General features: G+C 27.1%; 3 protein-coding genes across 3 annotated transcripts; all 3 read right to left on the bottom strand.

The window, feature by feature from the left end:
• Window positions 1-196: 196 nt before the first annotated feature.
• On the bottom strand, window positions 197-1360 carry LOC106761470 (putative RING-H2 finger protein ATL12). Its single transcript, XM_014645022.2, has one exon. The coding sequence runs from the start codon at window positions 1358-1360 to the stop codon at window positions 197-199; it is 1164 nt and encodes a 387-aa protein (XP_014500508.2).
• A 2077-nt stretch (window positions 1361-3437) lies between these two features.
• Window positions 3438-5667, bottom strand: LOC106760380 (carotenoid 9,10(9',10')-cleavage dioxygenase 1-like). Its single transcript, XM_022780236.1, has 10 exons — window positions 5644-5667; window positions 5204-5383; window positions 5001-5079; window positions 4819-4900; window positions 4666-4728; window positions 4437-4575; window positions 4081-4330; window positions 3910-3974; window positions 3658-3819; window positions 3438-3548 (listed from the first exon to the last, which is right to left on the bottom strand). The coding sequence occupies exons 1-10, from the start codon at window positions 5665-5667 to the stop codon at window positions 3438-3440; spliced, it is 1155 nt and encodes a 384-aa protein (XP_022635957.1).
• Window positions 5668-9029: 3362 nt separating this feature from the next.
• LOC111241584 lies at window positions 9030-10170 on the bottom strand. Its single transcript, XM_022780235.1, has 3 exons — window positions 10064-10170; window positions 9884-9982; window positions 9030-9140 (listed from the first exon to the last, which is right to left on the bottom strand). Exons 1-3 carry the CDS (start codon window positions 10166-10168, stop codon window positions 9030-9032), a joined length of 315 nt encoding a protein of 104 aa, XP_022635956.1. The 5' UTR covers window positions 10169-10170.
• Between the last annotated feature and the right edge of the window lie 5194 nt (window positions 10171-15364).

Here is a 15364-nt window from a genome sequence, read left to right as displayed (position 1 = left end):
CGTCAAATGGAGCCACTAGCGAGAGGGAACACATGAGATTTTCTTTAAAACATACATAATAAATGGAATTAAAATAAATAATAAAAAGGCACGTTGTTTAATTTTTAGTGACATAAAATAATCATTATTCTTTTTCTCACACAAATTTCATCACCAAAAATCAACTGGGCCGACAATTGTGTTCGGTGTAGCAACATCAAACATTTGAGGCTAATTCACCCGGATTCCTTTCTTGTTTTGCAATCCATTGGATAGTTCTTCGTGCGATTGGCAACCAAACACTTTCTCCGATCCTATTCTCCTTCCCCATTTCTGCAAACCTCGGAACATTGGCAATCTCAGACATGCACCTCTTCTCACCAGGATTCACTTCCGTAAACCACTTTTCTTCCTCCTTAAAACGCCAAGTTCCGTCAACCTTTCCGCTGTCTTCGGTGGATTCCCAAGAACTGGAACATAATCTCCTGCTGCTGACATCATTAAGCATCTCGCTGTTCAACGACAACAGGTCCGAAGAGTTAAGATCACTCCACCTGCTCCTCGTGAAAACGTCAGAGATAACTATTTTAAGGTTTGTCACACGAACATCTGTGTCCCACTTTGTGGCACCACCACCGGCACTGCCATCACCGATAAACAGTTCTTGTTTCTTGCAGTTCCCCGCGTCATTAAAGCCTCTTCTCGATGACCCTCTATGAGAAGGCTCTCTCTGAAGGAAGATTTCAAGGTTTAGATCCTCCGTGAGATTTGAAGGAACTCGGAGGAACCTTGAGCTTAGGGAGTAGTTGAGGTTCTTTATGTCCCCTGCTTCAACCCTGCGTCTACAGAGAGGGCATGTGGAGTGGCTTTCAAACCACTTGTCAATGCAATTCATGTGGAAAGCGTGCTTGCACTTGGGAAGCAGTCTTAAAGTCTCTGAGTCCTCAAATTTGGAGAGACAAACAGTGCATTCTAGGCCATCTTTGAACCCCTTCAGGGATGAAAACGTGAAGAAAGGGAGGGTTTTTACCACTTCTTTGTCAATACCAGAAACTCTTGAACTTGATCGAGATCGGCCCTGATAGTTTTGGAGATTTGAGTTTCGGGTAAGAAGTTGGCGGCCGTTGACTCGACAGAACTTCACATATAAAAGTAAGATAGTTGTAATGGCAAACATGGCGGCGAGCACTGCTATCACGATTCCCTTGCTTGGATGAACGGTTTGAGGGGGTTGTGGCAGGTTCTGTTCTTCCTCTTCTCTGTCTTGAGATTGAACATTGAAGGGGAGAGAAAGAAGCATGGTGAACATTATTAGGAAATGCTTCTTAAAGGGATTGAACTTGAGGGTTTTAGACATCTTCTGAAGTGGAGATGTTACCATTTTGGTTTTTTTGTTCCTAAATAAACATTTGTGAGATGAAATCAGAAATGGCTGCTTCAATTTTGTCTTATTTTACTATAACAGACCCTACCCTGCATGCTTTTTATTGTTTGTTGTTTTTTGCGGTGCTTGTCTTGGCCAATTAATTAGAATATCTTCTGGTTGATGAAGACAAAAGCATGCATCAGCTTGGAGCCCTCTCTGTGACTGAAAAAACGTGTTCATGATTCACATATTATACAATCCTTATATGTTATTTGCTTTTATGGAAAATATTTTTTTAACAGACCAATAAAATATTAAAAAAAGTTATTTCAAATTTACAGCAATATCACAACAAGTTTTAGAGCACCTTTTTTATTCAACAACTTTTTCCCCCAATTGAAAAACTATAATTCTTTAATGATTCATTCCCTTTAAAGAAACATTATTTGAGATTCTTTGTCATCCAATTATCAATTCTTTTATTTTGTGGGTTATGCTCAATCATTATGATTTATTCTAAATCTAATCCTTTTTCTAATAGTCCAATTATTGGTAGAAATCCGATATTAATTCTTAGAGGCAGCTTTTAAAATTATTAAAGTAACCAATTTAAAAGAAATAAACTTTAATTAACAAGAGTTTATACTATACAAGTCGATGCAATGATTACTTTTCTCCTAACTAAAAATTTAGCTACACATGTTAAAAGAGATAAAAATTACTAGGGATAAGAAGAAGATAGGAAGAGACCATGCAGACACATTTCTATAGGATCCTTCAAATCCAGTATAAACTCAATATTTCTATCTATAATGACTTGTGCTATGATTACATAAATAATTAATTACAATAACTTTTGTGATAATTATATAAATAAAATACTATTTCTAAATTATGAAGATCAAAACAATAAGATAACTAAATATGTATAAATTGCATGAATAATTAAAAATTGAACGAATTAAATCATTGGAGTTTAACTAAACTCCCTAACATTCAATAGTTATTTATTTTTATTCAATTAAAATTATGTTATTATACTGTTATGAAATTATTTAAATCTTAATCTATTAAATTAGTGTAACTAAGGAATTTATATTAAAAAAAATTAATGATGACCAATTCTTTTAATTGTCTTTTGTCGTATCTATAATTTACAACACTTTTTTTAACTATAACATAACTAATAAAATCATATAATTAATCTATTTTTTATCTAGAACAACACAAATATATCAACCTTTAATCATAAAAAAACAATAATATATTTATTAATTAAATTTAAAAAAAATAGCGGTAATTAATAAGGATGAAGACCAATGATCGTGTTTCCCATTATGAAAATTTTTTGCATTTGAGCAAAAAAATCTAATTTTTAATTTCTCCATATAGTGTTGGTACTATAATCTATAGATATAAAACTGTGGGTCGACCACAGGAAAGACACCATTCAGACTACCCATGGAAACTCATTTTAATAAGCCTTGGATACTTTCTAAATTTTATGATTATACAAAATGAGTAAGAATTGACATGTAAGAAACATTACGAATTCTTTTTCTTTCAAGTTTGAATAAAATTTATATAATGTTACTTATAATTTTTTTTCTTAAATTATGTTATTTATCTCTTTTTTAGTCTGTATAGAATTGATATATATTTTATTCTTATAGGAAAATATTATTTGACACAATTTTTTTTTGTATTTATTTCATATTACTTTTCTTTATTATTTTTTCTTTTAAAAAAAATAATAATAAATAACACACGTTTACATTTATTTAATATAATTATACGAATAAAATAATGATCCTAAAAAATGAATTTTTATATTTAAAACCAAAAGTAAAAAAAGTAATATCAAATAAATATAAAAAGTTTGTATATGTTTTAAAGAATCATTTCTGTTTTTTAAAATATAAAAATTTACTTTTTTTATAACTATAAATATGTGTTATTGTAAAAAAAAAAACAATTTAAACCTAATAATCTTTTATTTTAAATAGTGGTAGCCAAGTAGATAATACCACATAAATAAAACAAAAATTAGTGACTAGAATTACTAATTAACACGATAAACACAACTCCACAGCTAAAATGAGATTGGCATGAAAGCTCCGTGAAATCCATATGGAACTCTGCAAGGTATTGTAATTTTGGCAACTGCCTCTCCTGAAAACTTCTTCGTGTCAACTATATGAACCTGGAGAAAATTAAATAATAATAAAAATTAAGCAGCTAATTTGAGTTTAGTAGGATCATTAGATGAATTAATTATAATTATCTTGCCACTATTTATATAATTGACCTACTTGAGAAATGCCATTATCTTCATTGTAAACAAAAGTGATTATCCAACCATCATCTTCTTCAACGCCACCTTCCTTAGGGACAAACGCAGATCCAGTGCAAAATACATCTTTTTCAAACCTATGATATTCTACCCTTATAAGCTCTTCTTGTTGTGCCTCTCCCTGATCACACATTTCAATTTGAATAATTTTAAGAAAACAAACGAGTATATAATGAAAGATAATAATACTTCATTTGAAGCCATCTTTTACCACAGGGAATTCTGAACATGGTTCTTCAAAGTATAGCTTTGCTAAAGCACCGTATTTAGGAATATCTAAACGGTCAAACATGAAACGTATTATGAATAGGTTCATGGTAATAAGGGCTGTTGCAATGGTTAAATAGTTAAAGAAGTGAAGCTTTTTTTGAATTATCATTACCTGCAGCAAAACTTGCAGTGGGATCAACCACTTGGGTGTATGCGTATCTGTTCTTAATTCCTGTAAAACTTGCATTGATCATTGGAAAATCCATGTATTGTTCTGGTCCGGTGAGATATTTTTCCTTAACCTCTCCACTTTTCATGTTTAATCTCCATTCGTAACATCGAGAGAATAACTTAGATTCCTTCAAACCATCTTCAGGTCCTGGAATTATTGAATCTAGTGCTCTACAACCCCACAACACAACCTGCTATACAAGGTAGAAAAAGTCTCAACATTGCAGCCAATTGCTAACTTCGAGTATCTGAAGAAGTTCTTGGTAATAAGATTCAAATTTGTGGATAAGTTACGACCTCATGACCATCCTCAAAGGAATTGATGAGATGAAAAGTGATATTAGGTTCCACCTCAAACCACTTGATTGAGTTAGCATCACCATAGAGCGGCATTATCCCAATCCTGGCATATTTCTCCTTGTCGAATTTGATTAATCTAAATGCAATAACATGGAAATGATAAACCAACAAAGATTCTGTGTTGTCTTATCATCGTAGTCAATATATATGAGCACTGGATACTCACTGGCCTCTTCTAAGTAGTCTGTTTGAATCAACTATCAGTGGAAAATCCAATATCGCTATATACCTGCTAACCAAAAACATGAATCAATGCATTAATGAATGTAATGAATGTTTGCATTGATCTCATTATTTGCTTGTAATGAATGTTATATACCTGCTTGTGACACCTATGTCATGGCATAAACTGCTTCTGTCTAGTTTTATATCTGCTTTGTGAACCAGCTCGTTTCCTTCAGCTGAAAATGGTTACTGATTGTATGTTATGGATATTACACTCACTACATCAACGAAACCTTTTTTTATTAAGGTTTTATGAAGAATTTAAAGCTTACATACCCGATACTATTCCAATTTCAAGATAAGGTTTAGTTGCATCTACACCAAAAATAACTAGTTCTCCAGTACCCAGAACTTTCTGCATTGAACGAGGTTAACTTTTATCAAGCAGATATAGAAAATTTCATTACTAAGTAAACTGACTTTATGTATAGTTTACTCATACAAGCTGTGACCAGATATTCTTAACACATAGAAGAAACCTTGGGGTGACTTGCAAAGGGACGATTCCATGCGCCATTGACATCCCAGTACTTTAAAGTATTTAGTGTGAAGATGTCAATCTCTTGTGGGATGTGATTCTCCGAAACCGAGTAAAACTTGTTTGAATGCTCAAACACATTGGTGTTGCTGTAATCTTTATTCAGTTTTCCGAATCTCAGCTGTGAAATCCACAAGGAGAAAATTCAAAGCTCTTGTGAAATCACTTTCTTTCTGCTAATTAGTTAACCATGAACTCTCATCAAGTATGTTATTATAGAAACTTCTAAAAACATATATTTGAAAAATAAAGTAAATAATATTACATGCATGCATACCCTGTATAATCTAAAATTTAAACTGTTTTTGGTACATATGAATTATTAAAAAAAATGTTTTTAAGCAATGGTCATATTTTTGAAATATGGTAGAAAATGCTTACCCAGTTTAGAAGCATAGAACACATAACGGCCAATGAATCTCCTTTTACTGCAGGGAGAAACAAAGGGTTAGTACTTTGTTTCTCAAGGTTGTATGTTACAGTTTGAACGTATCTGTTGTTGTAGAATATGGTGTAGCAGCCTTCATTTTTCCTTTTGAAATACAAAGCATGAAGCATTCCTTCTCCTTCCACCCAAACACTCTTTGTCCTCCCCAGCAGAGACTTGGATGATTTCAATCCTCCAAACAGTGGGTTTGGTCCTGTAGATGTGTTTTTATATATACCAAGATATATACAAAGATGAACATAAATAAATAATCAAGTTTATATTTACTTTTCATCACATCTTTTGACTTTTATTTTCTTTCTTTTTTCTATTTCTCTTCGTTCTATTCATTTCACACCCTATGACCAGATGTGCGATTGCAAATGAATAATATTAAAAGTACACTCTTTTTTTAGTCTACTTTTTAAATAAAAAATGTAAATGTTATATTTTATTTAATGAAGTTTATTATTACTTACAATTTTAATTATCTTCAAAAACATTGTGTTAACTAACATGATTGTCTTGTCATAGACTCTAATGTCAAATGGAATATATAAGAACATTCAAATAGTCATGGTTATGGTACATAATTAAATTAGGAATAGGAAACAACAGTGTATAATATGGAAGAATCATGTTAAGTCGATGAGAAATTATACTTGATGAGTACATGAAGATATTAAGTAGCACTAATACCATGCAACACTATGACTGTAATGAACTAAAATATGAAGCTGCATACCAGTTAGCAGGCTAAGGGTAAAATACAAATGAATGAAGTGCATGTTTTCCTTTTTCTTCTTTCTCTTTTTTCTTTGGAAATATAGCAGAACAAAAGGAAAGGACAAGAGGAAATGAACAGAACATGAGGAAACAATTATCAGAAACTAGGATCAAGCACTTAGACCATTTGGGTAGAAGAAAACATAATGTTCAATACAATACAGAAGTACAGAATGATTAAATATATTGAAGCAAATTCAAATGATGCGGCTGTTCTTTTAGAAAATGCTTCGTGGATTATTATTTTGAAAAATATCGTAATATATTAATAATTTTTTGACAATAAAACAGATCTTATATTTTATTAATTTATTTAAATTTATTTTTAAAAAATATTTAAAATAAACTAATCACAATTTTATTACCTATGGCTATAAACAAGTTGTAAAAAAAAGTTATTATATATGTGTATATATGTATAATAAGACTAAAGTCAACAAAATTATGAGTAGTTTTTTTATCAGCTAAGAAAATTAAATCACTATAATCTTTGAGATATTCCTTTATATATATAATATTTTAAAGTTTGGTGGAGCGAGTGACATGGATCAATTAAATAGGTACAAAGCTTTAAAATTAATTAATTTTTTTTCCCACCCACGATGTGAAAAGCAAATTCTGATTGGATAGGTAGACACTTGTGCTCGTGATTTACGAGCAATTGCATGCAAACATTATAGTATTATTTAGGGAACATGCTAGAATCAACCGTACAATGATTACAGTTTCATAATCGAAAATGATGAGTTGATGATAATAATAGTAATAATCTATCTCGAAATACTTCACGTACAAAGAAACTTTATATATAAACTCTCTGATTTCATTACTTTACCGATTTTTGAAAGAGAAAAGTTAGTTTGACACTTATGTCAAAAACACTCTCTTTAATAATATAATAATATATAAAATATAAATATAATTAGGGATGTGTTTTGTGTCAAACTATTACCTCTTTATGAAAAGAGAGAAAAGAAGTCGGGGTGGCATAAAACCCGTGGGCCAGTCTCTAAGGTTAGCTAAAAAAATATTCATATTTTAACGACTCTTTTTTAATAATTTTTTGATAATATAATACGAATCATCATTTTATTGATCTATTTAAATTTATTCTAAAAAAGTATTTGAAACGGATCAATCACAAACTGTTATACATGCGTTGTCAAAAAATTATCAAAAAAAAAGTTATTAAAGAGACATTTAAAAAAAAATAAAGCAAATCGAAAGTGTATTTTAATTTGAGAGCTTGAACCAATTCAATTAGTCAAGTTTGTCTGGTTTTATTAAAAAAACTAACGTGAGAGTGGTGGTATTTTATATTAACTTAACCCTATTTTATTAATATATTTCAAGTAAGGTATGATATAGTTCGATCAATATAATTCTTCGGTGAAGATGTGAAACAATTTAAATGATAATTATTTTTAATCCAAAATTAGTTTGAAAATTCCACATCAACTTATTTTTGACAAACCAATAATAAACTAAAGTTAAATCAGATTGAATTAATCCAATTTGTCATCTTTAATTCGATGTGATTTGAATGAAAGGATCAAAACGTAGGACAATATATATTGTTTCTGTTTATAACAATAAAAAGATTTTAATACTGTAAAATCTAAAATTTTCTTCCCATTAATCATTCATAATTAATTATATTACATAATATTAGTAGATACAGATATAAGTGTTACTTACGGTTGCATCACTTTTGTTAAAAAGAAAAGTCATACATTTTATTTAAGGGACAAAATTGTTATTGGATTCTCTTTTTCAATTTTTTTTCTCTAATATTATACTTATATTTGGTAACAGTATTAAAGTCTTTATAATAAACTATAGCGAAATTTGTCTATGTTTTAAAATTTTAACATCGTTAACTTTATAAGAAACTGTCTTTAACAAGAAAAAAAAAGAATAATTACGATTAAATTATTTTTAAATTATTGAAAGTTGGAAGAATAATAAAAATTTGAGTACCAGAAGTATCTCTTGAAGAAAAATTTGTAAAAATTTAATATAAGTTACTTAAAAGGATGTGACGTAATAGGTCTCATTTAAAGTAAAATAAAAAAGACTAATGTGTTACTTATGAGAACAAACATGTAAGAAAACATGATTTGAAATAATAATTTTTCCTATTAGTATTATTATTTTCAAATTTTCATAAAAAAGAAGAAGATATAAATGTATTCATATGATTTGTAAGAAATAATTTGGTTTTTAAATAATGTAAATACAATCTTAAGAAGATTCTTTATTTATAATCTATCTAAGATCTTCAACATATTTTTAAAGAGAATATTAAAATTCGAGAAGGTTCTAATAATGGATAATGTAGATTTAAATTTCGGTTATGAAAAATTCTAATTATAAATACTATATTAAAACATGTAATTTTAGACTTACTTAAACTTTAAAATATTAGCTTAATAAAGAAAAGTTTGTTTTTATATATCATACTATAAATTAATTTTATGTCTGCTAACCTATAAGATCTCAACGAATTTTGGACATGCATAGAGATAGAGTTAAAGAATTTATGGTTCCCAAGTTACGAACCATTTCTAATGTAGACACCATCCGGAAAATTATCTGGCATGTGGCCTTCAATGTCACTGATATCCATGGCTTCCCCTAATTCCTCCACCGGAGCAAAGTTTGTCTGCAAAACACAATAATTAATAAACTAGTTTTTATTAAGTTTAATAGTTTTACGCGACTTATTGAAGTCTAAAATAATTAAAATTTTTTTTTTCGTTTTATTTTTTAAAACATCTTTTAATAATAAAATCTATTAAAAATTTTACATTAATTAGAGATAAGATCAGTTTATAATATATAAGTTGTATAAATTTCGTTTTACAAACCGGTTTTGTGAGATTGAGTTAGATCTAAAGTTCTTTTTTAGGTTTAAACCATTTTTTGGTCCCTAAGTTAAGTTCTGATGTTCAGTTTAGTCTTTGCTTTTAAAAATGTCAACCTTTAGTCCCTATGATATGAAAAATGTATCAAATCAATCCTCATAACAACACTTAATGAACAATAAATCACAAATTTTCATACCTAGGTATCCAATATTTTGTTATTTGTTAACGGAAGGTGTTATGAACAACAGATCACTCAATGAAAAACTTGTGATTTGTTAACGAATATGACTGATTTGATACATTTTTCATATCATAGGGACTAAAGGTTGACATTTTTAAAAGCGGGGACTAAACTGAACATCAGAACTTAACTTAAGGACCAAAACAGGGTTTAAACCTTCTTTTTAACATGATATCAGAGTCATGCATATGTGAATCTACTTCTTAACAGAATCATTAAAACATATTAGATCGATGGTGATCGATATAAAGATATATTCTTATTAAGAAGATTAAAACACTTTGATCAGCAGCTAACCTGAGATGGAAGCACAAGCTGGTCGACAAACTGAAAGGCTGAATCCACAACAGCGTTAAGAAATTTGGTTTTAATGTGAGGTAGGGCTCTTAAGATGAGCTTGACATAAACAGAAGATGAAGGTTTTAGATGGAAATGACTTTAGGTTTTGAAAATTAAGAGGCAGAGATAATTAATTACCTTAGTGTTTGAGGAAAGTCTGAAAGTAATGAGATGGTGTTGGAAGGTAAAGGGTCTCTTCTGAATGGAGCAATAAGGTGGGAGAGTAGCGAATGAAGCTGCCATATGCGTTTCCATTAATTACCAATACAACACTACCTCTCTACCACCTCAATATATAAATACTAAAACCTAACTCAATATATATTCTCCATTAACTAAAGACAAATATAATTTTACCATCCATTAAGTATATTAACTTTTAAAAGTAATTTATAGCTTCCTCCAAGCCTATATATCATATAGAATTATATGTTTTTGAGTTAAAACAAGATCATAAAATGATTATAATATTAAAAAAATAAAACATATATTATAATCAAATATATAAATAATGTCAAAAATTACTTATCACAAGTCACATCAAATATTTACATAAAATAACAATATTAAAAATATTATTACATGGAAATGAGAATAATAAATACCATATAAAAGATATATATAACATTGTTTGTATAGGTTTTTTTTTTTTAAAGACGATGTTAATTACTTAATTTATGTTTTATTATCGTTGATTTCATAAATTTCTTTTCGAAAAGTCTATATGTAATATTAGAGTCGGTGATTTATCTTAATAATTAATTTGAATAAGTATAATTTTTCTTGATGGAAATTCAAATAAATATGTTTATTATAATGAACTATTCAAATAAGATCACTATTAAGATGCTTCTTTAAAAAAAAAAAGAATTACCAACATGAAAAAAAAAATATTTAAAAAAAATCTTAAAAATTTAAGTATGGATTTAAATCTGTTAAGTAAAAGTAAAATATAAAAAAATATGCAAGAACTAAAGCACATAATTTATTTTTTTTAGGTTTAGACAATCATAATAAATCATTATCAAATATCATATTTTTCATTCGTATACGGTGGATATGTTAAAAATAAATGTGAAGTATATCTTAATTATAAGATTTAGTTATAAGAAATCCATTGAATGATGGTGGTATGAATGTTAAATTTAAGATCCCAAGTCTCGAAAGTAAGAAAAATTAAGTTAGGATTTTTAACATAATGTTTTTAGCGTAGCAATATTTTGAAATGTAAAGGAACTATTATATAAATATACGAAACTCTACCATTCAATTAAAACTACTAGGATAATTTTAAAAAATAATGTAATATAATATGATGAACGAGGTTCATTTACCTTAGTAAATGAGCAAAAGGTTGTATTTCTTGTACCATATGGAGCTTTTCCTGGGATCGGAATATTCCTGTTCAAGTTGCATTTTTCAATTTTGATGAATGAACACCCAGACCGGTGTCAACTACGACTCTACAACTTTATCAAAACTCCATTTCCCATTTCTGTCAATGAATATTTTTAATCTTTTATTTTATTTTATATTAAGTTTAATTATATTTTAATGGTCAATTTGATATTTTTAATTAAATTTTTATTAATTTGTTAAATATTAAAAAAATTACTTTTTTAATTAAGTAATAAAAGATATTGTAATTAATGTAAAATATTAAATAACTTTTGTTGTTTTTAATTAAGTTTCTAATTAATATTAGTTAATGTAAATAGATAAATAACTTTTGTTGAATATTTGACAACACGAGCCTTTTATATTACATTAATCATAAAATATTATTATCTCATATTTATTAACATTAATAAGAAATAAGATAATAATTATGTCATCACTTAATTGAAAGTTAACCTACGTAATCAATTAAAAATATATGAATTTAAATCATTAATAAAGTACAAAGTTTTTAATAAAAATAACTGAAAAATATACATTTTAAGTAATTAATAAACTAGAAAAAAATAATAATAAATTAAATTAAAAATATTTAAATTTATTGGAAGCTTAAAATTTAAATAAAACTTTAAATTAATATTACTTGAAAAATAAGTATTTAACCTTCTACTTTAGTTTAGATTAATAGATAAAATTAATACCATGATGTTGACACGAGTGCACATTATTTATACTAAAAATATTAAATATATATTGACAAAAACAAAGCCTAATATAATAAGTCTTTAGTGTATGAATTTTCGAAGTGTTAATTAACTCACATATAATAATTTTTTTTTTAATTTGTTCCCTTTTCCTCTTTATTAAACCAAATTTCTCTTTCTCATCATAACTTCTCCAAACAAGTCATTACATATGATATAACGGCCTTAGTTACAACATGCAGAAGTTAAATGTGTGTAAAGATAATAACATAGAAAAAAATCTTATCATAGTTAATAACTAACTTTTGTTGGGTATGATAGATATATTTTTACCTTTCGAAATGAACGACATTATATGAAAAAGAAGTACTTATCAAGATTTCACCGAGGGACAGAGACTTGTCTGGTTATAAAATCATGAATTTTTTATATACTAATATACTTAATTTCGGGATTTATATCTTCAGAAATCATGAATAAAAAATAACAATATTGATTATATATATATATATATATATATATATATATATATATATAATAATTAATGTCATTAACTGATTTTCTCGTAACGATTAAGAATCTTCTAAAAAATGTTTTATTTAGAAGTTTCTTCTATTCAACATTTTAAGATATCGTCAACTGTTGAACATACTAGATTCATATTGAAAAGATTTGAATCTAATTAGTCATAAATTTACCTATATAAAAGAATTTATAAATTTTAATAAATTTTTTAAATAATTAAGTTTATGGGTATTTTTTTTATATATTATTTATTTTTTTCGACAAAGTGTTATAAGTGTCATATCGACTAGAAATAAGATCGATTCATAATATATAAATAAATGTAAATCTCACTTTACAAGTCGATTGAGTTAAGCTTAAAGTGTATTTATAACAGAGTAAAATATTCATTCATTAAGAAAAATGCATGTGGTTCTTTCTCTCTTTCTCATGTGACAATGATGCATGTGCCTTTGGCTTATATATTTATCATATGTGTTTGTTCTCTCTGATGCTTCCCATATGGGAAGGGAACTCTTAGATATGAGCTGTGTTTTGTTTTCTTATGTTATTTTACATCCAAAAAGACATGTCCTTTATTTCATTAGTTGGAAAGTATCTTATTTGCCAATTCATTGTTTCTGATATGGAATCAAATTACAAAGTTAAAAACCAAGTTATTGAATGTAAATTATTGGGTTGTATATAGATTAGGTTAAAATTTATTTGGTTCTTGTATAATAGTAATTAACAAAACTTCTTTGGCTTATAATGGTGATATATCCTAATAATATTAAGTTATATTAAAATTATATGCCATTCTCCAACCATCATGTTGATGAAGACAACTGCTAAAATTTTAAAACTCATTCAACTTATCTAAATTTAGAATTATTATACTACTTTATAGGACAATGTAAAGTAATTATTCTAAAACAAGTAGTTGTTGTTCCAAAACAAAATTGCCTTTTGTCATGGTGCTCTTAAATTTTGTTAGTTGGTGGATATTATTAAGTACATCAGGACAAAAATTTCATTACTTACATAAAGTTATATATGTTTGTAAATAAAATTTGTCATATGGATAAGTGGTATTAGTAAATAATAAATAATGAGTATTTTAATATTTATTTATAAATGTATTAGGTGAGTATTATAAAAAGAATTAAAATAAATATTTAATTTATATTTTGTTAAGTTAAATTTAATTAAAATTAAATATTTTATTAAGTTAAATTTAAAATTTCAGTTCATATTTTTTAAAATTTTATTTACATTTTGTTTTAAAAATTTATAAAAATATATCTTTTTAAATATATTCACGATTATTTTTGAGTTTTAATATATATATATAAATATTTTTTAAATGAATAAATTTTCTTAGATAAAGTAATGAGTAAACGTTATTGGTATAAAATTTTATCTGTTTTTATAGCTGAAAGATAATAATATTTTGATAATATTTTTTTGAGAACATTTGTTATTATGTGATTAGTCTTTGATGTTTGTAATTATTGTTATTGATGGTGGAATAATTTTAGATGATCACATAATGACATATTAAAATGTTATTAAAAAATGTCAAAGTATATTATTTTTATTTGAAAACATGTTTTTGTCAGAAAAAAAATCTTTGTCCTTTTTTTTCATATTATCTTTTGGCTCGTATTTCTTCTTTGAGTTCTGCTTTTTGGACAACTTGAGGTTGGAGTACCCGCTACATCTATAAAGAGGAAAAAACAAACAAGGCATTGTTTGGCTCTGAAGTTGTTTTCCATCAACGTCAACGTAGTTGAGTTAACATACAATACAATGTCACCTTCTATATTTTACTACTCTTTCGTACAATCATATATTCCACTTGTGTTTGCCCTCACTAAAGAATCTTCCTATAGATGCTAAAATAGAAATTAAATAAATAAATCCTTATAACACTTGGTTATCAAAGTGATATTATATTTTTTAAAATTAATTAAATGCGTTATAATTAATATGGCATAATGCATTCATTTCTTAATTTTTTTTTATCTAGTTGATTACTAGAATGAAATAGCTGTGATAAAAAAAAAGTTATTGAAACATTTTGTTTAAACATTTATATATAAATTTATATGGCATGGGTTGAAATATAATAATTACCCTCGATTTAAAATAATTGAACGGTTAATTTAATATTCAGTAATTCCAGAAAAAAAAAAGAGTTACACATAATTTTCTTTTATGTTTATAAGTTATTCTATTTTATGTTTTATTAAACAGTTAATATATATATTTTAAATTCACCAACTTGACTTCACATGTGTAATTACATATGCAAGTATGTAGCCGCTATAAGAATATAGATTCATTTGGGAAGAATAGTAATTACATATATCATAACCATTACTCTCTAATAGTATTTAAACTTTTGATGTATATTCTGCCTTAATTTGGGTTGGGGCAGTATTATATAATATTGCAGATTGAAAGCATATTTCAGAAAGGCATTACATAAATAAGGTAGAATATATATATTAAGCCTATATAAATCAATAAGATCATGATATTGCAGCAAGATACAACTACTTCAAAAATCCCAGTAACATATATAAACTTTGGTAAATTTTAGTTTATTTTAGCGAATAATCTGACCTTATGATTTTGAGAGTACATTAACCGGCACTCATTGATTACTTTTTAGATAATTTAAGTTATTTTGAAATTGGATGCTGTAAGTATAGAAAAGTGATTATTTGGAAGGTTCAAGAATCTGAGTCATTCAGATCCAAAGGAATCACTGATGCTTTTAAAAAAACATATCACAAATGAATCTGTGCAAAAGCATATCAGTGTT

The sequence above is a fragment of the Vigna radiata genome, chromosome 5 (genome assembly GCF_000741045.1).
Source record: "Vigna radiata var. radiata cultivar VC1973A chromosome 5, Vradiata_ver6, whole genome shotgun sequence".
Lineage (NCBI taxonomy): Eukaryota > Viridiplantae > Streptophyta > Magnoliopsida > Fabales > Fabaceae > Vigna > Vigna radiata.
Note: the sequence above shows the minus strand (reverse complement) of the source record. Positions and strands in the feature narration are given on the sequence as shown.

Bases quoted from the DNA above. Each gene is read 5' to 3' on its own strand.
- LOC111241584 (XM_022780235.1), bottom strand. From the start codon at position 10,168: ATGGCAGCTTCATTCGCTACTCTCCCACCTTATTGCTCCATTCAGAAG. The intron at 9,983-10,063 runs GTAATTAATTAT...GTTTATGTCAAG, and splicing joins GACTTTCCTCAAACACTAAG to CTCATCTTAAGAGCCCTACC. The intron at 9,141-9,883 runs GTTAGCTGCTGA...TGTGTTTTGCAG, and splicing joins AGCTTGTGCTTCCATCTCAG to ACAAACTTTGCTCCGGTGGA.
- LOC106760380 (XM_022780236.1), bottom strand. From the start codon at position 5,667: ATGTGTTCTATGCTTCTAAACTGG. The intron at 4,901-5,000 runs GTATGTAAGCTT...AACCATTTTCAG, and splicing joins TGAAATTGGAATAGTATCGG to CTGAAGGAAACGAGCTGGTT. The intron at 4,331-4,436 runs GTCGTAACTTAT...CTTGTATAGCAG, and splicing joins CCTTTGAGGATGGTCATGAG to GTTGTGTTGTGGGGTTGTAG.
- LOC106761470 (XM_014645022.2), bottom strand. From the start codon at position 1,360: ATGGTAACATCTCCACTTCAGAAGATGTCTAAAACCCTCAAGTTCAAT.